This window comes from Fulmarus glacialis, unplaced genomic scaffold, assembly GCF_000690835.1.
Source record: "Fulmarus glacialis isolate BGI_N327 unplaced genomic scaffold, ASM69083v1 scaffold12332, whole genome shotgun sequence".
Classification (NCBI taxonomy): Eukaryota; Metazoa; Chordata; class Aves; order Procellariiformes; family Procellariidae; genus Fulmarus; species Fulmarus glacialis.
In genome coordinates, this window is record NW_009197205.1 from 1 (window position 1) to 11,763 (window position 11,763).

The window sequence follows — 11,763 nt, forward strand, 5'->3', positions numbered from 1 at the left end:
GGCCCCCTCCGCCGCTCCCCCTTCCCCCCCAGGAGCCCATATAAGCCCAAGCTATTGTGTGGCCTCAGAGGTTTGCTATTTTAAACCCTCCGGACCGAGATACGCAAGTGCCCAAGGGGCTGACACAAGCCAGCCAGCTGTCACTCTCTAGGGCCGGGGACGCTGATAAGGCAACGCTGCCACGAGCGGAGGACCGGACCCTCCATCGCAGCCCCCGGCCCGGGCTCGCTCAGGCGCTGCACCGGGTCCAAGACGCTGTAATGAGAAGGGAAGCATCTCAGGCTGCTTTTACCCCCACAGAATACATTTGTCTTGGGTTTTTGCCTTTTTTCCTTTTGCCAGAAGAAGGGAAGCAAATCGTTCCCGGTCCCAGCCCTGGAGCAGGTGACTGGGAGCGTCTTAACAATTTTTATTAGAAAAAAAAAAAGGCGCAGAAAAAACCAAGTCCTTTCCAAAGCCCAACAAGCAAGATCAGATCCAGGGGCAGCAGTAGAGTCACACACCGAATTTGGACACCGCAATAGTTGCCCAAGGCATAGCCCTAGCCCATGGAATGGCCCCAGCACAAGGATTTGAGCATCATTTTATGGGCTGCCTATGGCACCCTAAAGCTGGCCTTGAGAGAGCACCCCGCTTCCCTGCTGGATGGGCTCAGCAGCCTGGGGAGCGCAGGACCAGGGGGCTGCGTAGCCATGGGCAAAGGGCTCAGGAGGAGAGCGAGAGGGAAATGAGGTTTGCAGAAGCGGCCCAGCACAGGGCGCTCAGCTCCATGCAACCCCCAAAATAGGACCATGGCCAGCCCAACCTTGCTGCATCACTCAGTGAAAGGGGTCCCTGCTTGTAGGGGGCAGGGGGTGGTAAGGGCAGAGTGGAGAAGGCCAAGTCTCTGTCTCTGGCTCAGCTGCGTGCTGGAGGGAAGCACCAGGGCCATCAGGTCCACCCTTCCTCCATGAGGCATCTCCAAGCTACACCAGCGCAAACACCGTTTGCCTTTGGTTGGGTCCCTCCAGCAGTGACAGCCTGGGAGGGGGGGTGACATCTGCCTGCCCCACCTCACCCCACACCCCACACAGGCAGCAGGGATGGACACGGTCCATGGACGTGCAGCTGAAACTCCCTTGGCCAGGCAGCTTCTTGCCCCAGAGACATCATCCAGCTGCAAGGGAGATGTGCAGGTTGATCCCCTTTGCAAGCGCAGTCATGGGACACAGGCAGAGATTAGGAGCAAAACACCAAAATGTTGTGGGGAAACGAGGCAAGAGTCTGCCTTCAGCATTTGCAAAGAGCCTCCAGGCCTGGGCACTCCCGAACAGAAGGCGAGGGGGACGCAGGGATAATCTTCCAGCCTTCTTCCTTCCCATCCCGCAAGCAGAGGGCCCCAGTGACCTGGGGTGCACCCACACATGGCACGGGGGACTCTCGTGGCAGTGGGCTGCTGGGCGGTTGGGTGGGGTTGGGCTTTGGTCTTCAGAACAAAACAGTTTTTCCCAGATCATCTGATATTATTACAACTGGAAAAGAAAGTGAGAAACAGTGAGGCCGGGCCTGAGGCTGCAAACGCCCCAAAGGCAGCTCCTTTAACCATGACAATACTTGTCCCGAACAGGGGATGGGGCAGGCAGGCATCCCCTAAATCCCACCACATGCCACTTCCCTTCCTCTCCCAGCCCAGACCCCTTCTCACTCTTACAGCTGCCTCAAGTTGTCCCCTCCTGCTGACTCCCCGAAGTCATGGGGTCCTGGACGTCCCACACAACCCCTCTCCCCCCATAGCCTGGTTCTCCCACGCCTGCCCTGTGGGAGATGCACCTCCAGACAGGTCCCGGCTCTGCCCCTAGCTCAGAGGATGCACCAGTTTTCAGAGCAGCTCCATGTCTACCTTGGTGTCTCCAGGGGTGTCTCCAGGCTGCTTTACCCAGACATCACGGTTTGACAGGCTGTTTATTTTCCTGATGCCCTGCAAACAGGAGAGGCGTAAGTGGCAGAAGAAGGTTTTCCCCATGCATCGTGTGCAGTGTTGCCTTCATCTGACTTTAACCAAACCTTGAAGCATACATACTCCAGGTAACACCATCCGGCTTTGAGATCCTGCACCTTGTAGACGCTCAAAACCAAGTGCAGCTCCAGCCCGCAGAGATGGATAAGCGTTATTATAGGAAAAACTGATAAAGGAGCTGCAAGCTTTACCCAAGAGTGACCTCAGGAGCAAACCCTTTCCTGGCAGACAGAGCCAGCACAGCCTCCCAGTACAGACACGTTTGGGCAGTGCTAATCTCTGCAGCTCAGCGCTGGGGGTGCCCGGGCTTGCCTGCCCGGGTGCAGGGCTGGGCTGGAGCTGCCCCTCCTGGTCCTGTACCCAGGCGGCTGCACGAGACTCTGCCACGAGCAGTGGCAAAACACCTTATTGCTGTAACAGTGATACCTCCCCAGGTCTTGCTGAACCTCTCCTTTCCAAGTACAGTAAACTACCCTGAGGCCAAAGGGTCTCCTGCCCACCTACCTTGCATGCATGTCCTTGGAGAAGCCACGGTGGCAAAGTGATGAGCTCTGAGTCCCCTTAGCTGGGCAATTTGTCCCCAGAGCTACAAGACACCCTACTTTTGGGGGCTGGGATACACACAGGGATGCAGATCACTCCAGACCCCACATGCAGCAGGACCTCTCCGTGCACACACAGGTCTCCAAGCCCCGCAGAGCCCAGTGCTGAAGGACCGAGCATACGGCTCATCTCCCAGCGGCTTCCAGGTCAGAGCTAGTCCTCCAGACACTGGTAGAGATGGGATCATGCTGGGTTGATCTCTCTCATGGTGGCAGCGTGAGATCCCCCTGTATGTCCCCTGGGACACACACCCAGCTGATGCCTGTTCCCTCCTCACCCCACCAAGGTCTGGGAGCAGCTGCCTCAGGCGCTTCGGGATCAGGATCAGGGCACAGCAACAGGTAGAGCCCGACATCTAGCCGTGGTGGCCCTGCAGCTCCCAAACCTCCAACCCTGGCTAAGCTCCTCTCAAACCCTTTAGTGGGTTCAGCCAAGGGTTCACCAACCCTTCAAGCCCCACCACCCCAGATGCGGGGACATGTCCCCCAGGCTGCCTGGTCTCAGGCCCCTAGCCCAAGGTGTTGGCACACGCTGGTACCTTGCTCTTTTCCTCCTTGGCAGGCTCCTGAGCTCTGCTGATCCACAGATTAATGCGGGATGTCACTGATCCTGGAATCTTCACGTTGTCCTGTGGCACAGAGAGGGACAGCAGGGTTACACCAGCTCTCCCACTGCACGAACGTAACCCAGGGCACGGGGAAACTGAGCAAACCTGCAACAGGCAGAGACCAGCCTACACCTTGGCTCCATCCCAGCTCTTCAAATACCAGCACATCGGCACGAACCCACACACTGCCAGAGCAGTTTCGGTGGCAGACGGTGCCTGAACCCAGCCCTGCCCGGCACCACTCAACAAGCACCAAACTCCCACCAAACTGCATCCAGGTGGCAGCCTGCCAGGCAGCGCGTTGGTATCCAAATGGGAAGATTTGTCCAAAAACCTGGTGCCTGCCCTGGCATAGGACCCCACTGGAAAGTCCTCACTCGGGCCAGCTCCTGCCCTTACCTTCCTGACCGTGAGCGGCTCAGCCTTGCTGGGAGCGCTTGCCTCAAAGAAGTTGCGCTTGCTGGCCACCCCCTCCGAGGACAGCAAGAGGCTCTTCTGAACACTCAGGGATGATTTCACCACCTCCGAGCGCTGGGAGGAGAGAGGGGCGTTAGCAGGGGCCGTGCTCCATCCCAAGCGGTAAAAAGCAAAGTCCTGCTTCTGGCTTGCGTCCTGAGCCCGTCCTTCCCAGCCCACCATCCTGGGCTTGCCCCGCTGCTCCCCCCAACAGGACCATGCAGCATCCCCATGACCCTCTCCAAGGGATATCCCCTCCCTGCTCCCAAAACCCTGAGGCCAATCCCTTCTTCTGCCTGGGAGCATCTTCTTCCACCCCATTAGCGCTGGTTGTTCAGTGCAGCTCAGTCCCTCTCCCTCCTCCCACACATCCCTCCCGTGCCAGCCCAGCTATGCCAAGGGTTTTCGGTACCTGCACGGCCGAGGTGTACTTTTCCAGCTTCTCCCCAATGGTGGTGCTGCTACCTGGGATCCTCAGACTTGCGCTGGTGAAGAAGAGGGGAGAGAGTTGAACACAGCCCCCTCAGAGTCTCCTGGGACTCAGCCCATGTTCCTGGGGGACTCCTCTTGGCAGGGGGAGGCACAGGCACTTCTCCTGTGTCCATCTGCCAAGTGAACCAAGGCAGCTCATTCCTTGCTGGTGACCGAGATCTCTGGGTCTCACCATCTTACTAGGGCAACACTGTACATTGAAGAATAGCTCTGAGCTCCTCAGTTTACCCTGTCTTCACCACTGCCAGGTCTGAACTACATCTTCACCAGTACCAGTATGGGTTTGCCTATAGTATGCACAGGTACAAGCCCAGGTGCCTGTAAAGCCCCACTGCCCTGCCCTGCCCTCAGAGGTGGGAGAGGGCGTCCTGTTGACTCCCTGCATTCAGACCTGAGCCCTCGGTTCCTCAAGAAGTTTTAAGCCACCTGTCCAGACCTTGCCATGGAGATGTGGAGGATCACTTGATCTGACCACCAAAGCCAGACCAGGTTGCTCATGGACCTTTGATGTCTCCAAGGATGGGACCCTGTTGTGGTGCTGCACTGCTCAACACTTAACCACTCCTGTGCAGACACAAGCACTGATGAGAAACTACATCAACAAAGAGACAGCAGGGGTTAGCTGGGGGGATCTTGTACAGATGTAAGCTGTACGTTGGACATTGTCCTGTCCTCTGCTAAGCATCGCTGCCCAATCAGCCAGGCACCCCAGGGACCAATGTTCAGCAGACCTGTGCCAGGGCACTCACTAGCTGGTCCCATCACCTCCTCCTCCTCCCTTGGAAAACAAAGGATGACAATTCCTGCCCAGCAAGATCAAAGTAACATGAAGAGAGGTGCTGACCTCCTTGTGAGAGGGCTTTGGCTTTCTTCTTTCTGTTTTCTTGAGATCATCTGGAAGACACAAGGAGAAGAGATACTGGAGCCATCTTTGGTTATCGAAGATAAACATGGGAGAAACTGTCTCAGACTCGTCTCCCCCATTGTCAAGCAAGCTCCATTTTCACCCACACCAGAGCTTATCTCATATCTCAAAGCTCTCCAGACTAAAGACACTTTGCAGTGCTAACAGTTTTATTCCCAATAAAGCACCATGAAAGTCAATTAAGCCTAGCCAGTCAGTCCTGAATCACAGCATGGAGGATCTCAACAGCTCTTGGTTTTCCCAGCCTCTCCAAGCACTTTATTCCAGCCTCTTTTTGGGGAGGTTAGAGTTGAAGATATTCTCAGGATGTAACAAGGGACAAGAAGGAGGATGGATGTTATTCTTATCTTGTGCTCTCAGAGAAGAGTAGAAATGCTGGAGGGTGGATGGTCATTCCTGCGACTCTTTGGGAAATCTGAGGACAATGAGCTCCTTGTTTTCTCGTCACTTCCCACAAGTTTCCATGCCAGCCCAAAGCTTATGAACATGGGCATGTTCATCATCACAGGCCTTTGGTCAGACATGGAGAAGGAAAATGGAGGAAAGACTGAAGCAGAACTGCAATGCCCAGATCAAGGGTAGATTTTGAATACGCTTTTGGGAACAGGCTCTGCCAACATAGCCTGGAGACCAAAGCAACCCTTCCCTGTCACCATCCTCCACTGCCTAAATGGGGGTCTTTCTCACACTTGCTTTGGCTCTTACCCGAAAGGAGACAGTTCTTGGGCTGGTTCGTCTGATGGAGCTGCTGTAGGTGACATGAGTTGGAGAAGTATCTGACTTTTCTGCAGGTTCCTCTTGGGTGGGAGACAGCTGTATTACCTCCTTTGAGGGATTCCTGGATGGTTGCTGAGAAAAAAGCAGACATCTGATGTATCCCTGCAGAGTCTGCAGAGAAGGTTGAGGTGCAGGGAGCAGAGCAGCTAGGGTGGGAACCGGTTTGGAGGCAGGAGTTTGAGATCAAAATCCTCCAAACCTTGGCTGTCTCACTTGGATATGCAAAGCCCCAAACACCTCTTCAGTGAAACTGTGATGGCAACCAGCAGAGGCTTGCCGGAGAGGGTGATCAGAATAATACATGCAAGGGAGGGAAAGGAGGTGGTGGGACCCTGTCCACCACCTCGTGGTTTGCAGGTCTCAGAAAAACCTTCCCCAAAAGCCCACGGGTCCCAACTCCCTCCTGGTACTTTTGGGCTCTCCCTCTCTCTGTTGTCCTCCCAGCACCCAGGACTTCACCCCCCCCAAGGGTCGGTGCCTTGTCCCTTCCTGCTTACCTGCTGGTCTGGAGATGAGGTCACCACCGAGGCTGTCTTCTCCGAGCTGTGGCTTCCCTGCCTGGTCAGGATCTTCACTTCACGGAGTCGGCAGCCCCCCAGCTCTGGCGATGCCCGCTGCTGTGGCTCCCCCACCTCCTTCCTTTGCTCCCCCCGAGGCGTCCCCACACCTTGTCCCCCTTTGTCCTGGAGACGTGCCCTCACCACCACCTTCCTCTCGGAGGCCGGCTCTGGGTGCTGCTCTCCTGGTGGGTGCCCTCTGCCCTTGGCCGCATCCTGACCCCGCTCTCCAGCCTGGATGCTCTCCTGCCCTGCGCGCGGCTGCATCCCTGCCTCCACGCGGCTCGCTCCCACCCCTGGCTCCTGCTGCTCCTTCTCCTGCTTCAGCCTTTCGGAAACGGCCATCAGGGACCTCGTCCGTCTCCCTTCTTGCGTCTTCAGCACCTCCGAGAGCTTACGCTCTTAGGAGACACTGGCTTCACCAGAGATTGAGGTCTAGAGACAGAGACAAAAAAGGGGGCCAACCTCAGCACCCCAGGGCCAGAGGGCTGGCTTTTATGTTGCAGGTGAGGTTAACCCAGGTGAAAGGCTCTGTGGGGGTGTAAAAATCCCACCAACATCTCTGGAGTCATCCCTGCAGACCAGGACTTGCAGCCACACTCATCCCCATTACCCCAGCTAGGCTCTCTGAGGATCTAGAGACAGAGACAAAAAAGGGGGCCAACCTCAGCACCCCAGGGCCAGAGGGCTGGCTTTTATGTTGCAGGTGAGGTTAACCCAGGTGAAAGGCTCTGTGGGGGTGTAAAAATCCCACCAACATCTCTGGAGTCATCCCTGCAGACCAGGACTTGCAGCCACACTCATCCCCATTACCCCAGCTAGGCTCTCTGAGGACAAGTTTGGATTAAAAGTTTTTTTTTCCTTCTTGTGGCAGAGATTAAGCATTTCTGCAGCCTCCTTCCAGGACATCAGCATCCACCAAGTCCTGTGGCAGGGAGCTGTGGGCTCAGAGCAGTCTGCTGGGTCTGCTGCTGGATGAGATGTGTGTCTGTGGCTCTTCGGTGGATCCGGAAAAAATACTCAAAGCGTTGGTTGTAAGACAATCTGCTATGGCAGGGTTCAACCACAGTCCCAACACCTTCTGCAAAACAGGCGTTTTCCCCTCCTTCCCACAGGCAAACATAGGCACCAGATTTGGGAAGAGGCAGATAGGACATTTGTCCAGGGCCACACAGACTGTATCTACACAACTTCCAGGGCTTGGGAAGGGTATGGGATAATACTTGCCCTCCTCCTGAATTGCAATCACCATGTGGCCGGCCGGGGCTAGCACCAGGGAAGGGTGATATCTCCTATCTAGCTTGTTCATGTTAGTCATGTCCAACCCCTTTTCAACCCATATGCAACCCAGGCATCCTAACTCCATCACGTCTGCAGAGAGAAACACCTATAGAGCATGAGTCTCACTGTGCACATAAGCCATCTAAATATCGGACGTTTCCAGGATCAATTTAGAGAGAGGGTCAGGTTGTGTAAGGGCAGTCTGGTTTCAGGGCACCTCCAAATCCCAGCTCCCTGCAGCAAGGGACTTTGGGAGCACCACTGGAAAGCCCTTGGGTCACCTCCCCACTTCAGCACAGGTCATACAACATCACTGCAAGGTTCGTAGGAGCAGGAGGACAGCCAGCCAGGTGCTGCATGTTCAGCCCACCTTCCCTGCAGAGATGGGTGCCTGTCTACTCTTACCTGCTCAAGATGCCACTAAGGCATGGCCAGCACCCACCTCAGCTCAACCTTGGCACCAACCCTCACCCTGCCACACCATCTCCCTGTGCCGTGGGATGTGTTGAGGCCCATGATTGAACACACCAGAGATATGCCCCTCTTCTTCCACTCCTCCTGTGAAGCCCATCCTTCTACCCAAGGGCCCGTTGGAGCCCTGCTCTTCCCACAGCTCAGCCCACTCTCATCCAGAAGAGACTCCCACCAACTGCAGCAGCTTTGGCTCAGGGTTAAGAAAAACAAGGCAGCAAGCCATCACCATCATGAATAAGACTGATGTTAGCAGGACCTCACGCACCTGCTGGAAGCTGGACTGGTGTTTTTCGCAGGGCTAGGAGGTTCTTCATCCGTCGATGTGGAGGACAGCAGGCTCCGGTGCCTTCGCCGGCGCTCTCTTTGCTGCTCTTCTTCATCCTCAAGGGTCCTCTGCCTGGCCAGGCTGTTTGGGATGAAACATAACATGATGGTGAGGCTGTGCCCTGCACGGGGAGCTTGTAGCCCTGATGACAGACAAGAAAGGAGACCAAAATGCCCTCAAGCAAGGGATGAGGGGCTGACAGAGGTTGCCTTCCCCAGCTGCTGCATGGGGCTGGAGGAGAGGGATGCCAACAGGAGCCAGGTGTCGCAAAGCGCTCTCGCTCCACCCAGCTGATGCAGGCATTTCCCAACACAAGCACTTGATTTTACAACTCCTAATTTCTTCTGTTGGAGGGAGCACTTAGTTGAAAGGAATCCCTACATTAAGCAAACCTTCCCAGGCAAGGATATTTAACCTGTAACTCAGCAAACCCAAGACCCTAGAGTCACCACATAGATCTCAACCACATAAACTGGAAGGGTAACCACTAGTGGCAGAAGATTTTAGCCCCAGCGTGAGTTGTGGCAATGGCATTTTAATTCTTACTGAGCAAAAAGCCTCAGATGCAAAAGCATGAGAGGCTGCAGGTACTGCTGACAAGCTCTGCCTGGAAACAGGGACAGCAGGAGCTCCTCCTACTCCCTGCATGTGGCTGGGCCTGGCAATTGTTTGTAATCACAGATTGTACCAAAAAGACAAGGTTTGTAATCATCTTTAAAGAGTCATCTTCAAAGATTTTATATTGCACAAGCCAAGTAAATATTTTTTTGGATAAAATGCCAACCTGAATAAAAAGTCATTTGGACAACACCAGCTTTCCCTTCTTCTCTCTGCAAACCCTGCCCACCCTCTCTGCCAGTGCATGAACTGTGTTGGAAAATATTTTTACTGGCTGGATTGAGCTTTTCACAACAGCAGTGTTCATCTGCCTACAGCACTAGTCCTCAATCAGCTGCAAACACATGCAGGGGTCCCAGCAGAGCTCCCCGCACCCCCAACAGCCCTCCCTGCACAGGATCCGTCCCATCGCAGTGTCCCAGCTCGGGAGCTGGCACTCCAGTTTCATCCAGACTCAGGGTTTACTTTGAATTTGACTTCTTAGAACGTGAAAGTCAGAGCAGGTCCGGGCCTGCGGTATCGCTAACGTTGTTGCGGACACGGTGACTCGCAGCGTGGTTTACGAGTTACTGTGTAATGAAAGCCGGGTCATAAATTAAACCACATTACCCCCCGCAAATATTCGCGGCTTCTGTTCTTCCTGGTCAAGGGAGGCAGGGGAGAGCGAAAGGGTCAGCGGAGCAGAACGGAGAGCAAAGGGGGGACAGGTCCCGGCTGAGGGCTCAGCACCTCTTTGGGCACAGGGCAACGTGCGCTGCCCCTTCCTCCCGCTGCCTCCATCCCCACCACCCCCTGCTCCCCCCAGCAGCCTTCGCACCTCAACAGCAATCCGCCCCGCTGCTGGGGGGCTCCGGGGTGGTCCCCGATGCCATGCTTGGCATCGGCAGAGACGGGGATGGAGAAGGCTGGGACCTGCCCCAAGGAGCCGTGAGCATCCCCAGCCGGCTCTCAGCCCACAGGGGACACCTCCCCCTGCGGCTCCTTGCGGCTGAACTCGCCTCCATGGGCCTGACCCTGTAAATATTTGTACACAGCTTAGCTGCACTGGGAAGGCAGCACGGCTCTATTTGCACAGCACGGTGTGATCTCCTGGCGAGACGTGCCGCAGCAATCACTGCACACACACATTCCTACCCGGCAAGGTTAGCACGTGCGTGGGGACGCACACACGCAGGTGCCTCTGCTGAGCGCTCTTGTCCCTCAAGCAGTGACAGCATGGAGTGCTAACGCCAGTTTAAAGCCGCGTGAGAGCCAGTTACTTCTTTGTTTTTGCATGCACAGGCTCCTTCGAAATGAAAATGAGATTTTCCTGCCTTGAATTTGCTTGGCTCCTGCAGAGGCAGCATGTAACCTGGCATTATAAACATGCAGTTTCTCATTATTTGTAATTAAGTAATCCACCCGTTAGGCTATGGATATGCTTTGCCAATCTTCCCCTTTTCTTTTCAAAGAGGGGTTTATTTTTCACCATCTTACCTTTTATAACCTCAAAGAGATGAATAAAAAAGACTGCCTTGTCCTCTCCTGCCCTGTTAATCATTAGTGCTGAGATGTCCGACATTTATGCTGTTTCAGTGAATGCTGTCTCATCTAATGGGAGAGGGGAAACTTCCTTGGTTGTGAAACAACCTGGGTGCAGGACCCCGCTGGGCTTGCATTCGGGCAGGTCCATGGCGCAGAGGAGGTGGATCTGGATGGGGCTGGGGTGCCCTCTGGATCCGTCCCAGCCGTGGTGGAGGCAGGGTGTGAGCTGGCAGCCTCCGAGCAATGGGGTATCTCTTCATTCCCATTTCTGGGCTGGCCGTGGTGGGTGTCTTACCTAAAGTACTGGGGCTTGCAATTAAGTCTCGGAGCCGTCACATCCACTCAAACTAGGATTTCTGCTGCGTTTTGTGGGAGAGCGGGGCTGCGTTTGAGTCACTCTCCCCCCGCCTGTGCAGCCGAGGTCGGCGGTGCTTGCCCCGGGGTCTGCAGGAGGTCAGGAGCGATCCCCACATCACCCAGGCTCCGTGTGAGCCCTGATGCCCAGGACCCTCACCTGCCCTGGCTCCCATCGGAGACAAAAATCACTTTTTAGGGGAGACCGAGCGGAGCGGCCAATGCCGCGGGGCTGTGGGGATTATTCAGCGACTGCCGATGAATCAGGGCTTGCTCAGCGCCGGATGGGCAGAGGCTGCAACCTCCGCCGGGACACGCACCCAAGGGCTGTACGGATACGGGCGAGTGAAAAAACCCCACAGCCGGCTCTGGAGCAAGTCTGGAGGCACAGCCCAGCCAGCCAGACCCTATCCCAAAGAAAGGCAAACCAGACCAAAAATATATCCAACGCGGGGCAAGGATGCATTTCCAGAGCCGTTTTCCTATGCAGGGCTCAGCTTCCCCAGGCAGCAGAAACAAATCCGCCTCTGATCTTGCCCACCCACCAGAAACTCCAGCGGTGCCAAGCACTCGCCGGGGCTGGCACCACCTCTGCAAGCAACATCCCCCACGGCGGCTGTCCCCCCTTCCCATCCTCCCCAACACCCCTTGGCCGAGGGGGTGCCAGCAGCCCACCCTCACCCCTCCCTCTCGCCGGTGGAAAGGGTTAAGCATTAAACCACAGCACCTACCTGGAAAGATCGGACCAGTTCCTTCTGCTAAAAGACATTCCTG

General features: G+C 55.6%; 1 protein-coding gene across 1 annotated transcript; it reads right to left on the bottom strand.

Moving 5' to 3' along the window:
* Positions 1–1,858: 1,858 nt before the first annotated feature.
* Positions 1,859–11,758, bottom strand: LAD1 (ladinin 1). The gene is given in 10 exon segments (XM_009572461.1): positions 1,859–1,957; positions 3,138–3,227; positions 3,606–3,737; positions 4,075–4,147; positions 4,999–5,048; positions 5,785–5,928; positions 6,354–6,817; positions 6,820–6,848; positions 8,434–8,574; positions 11,721–11,758. Coding segments are annotated over 10 exon segments (1,260 nt in total).
* Between the last annotated feature and the right edge of the window lie 5 nt (positions 11,759–11,763).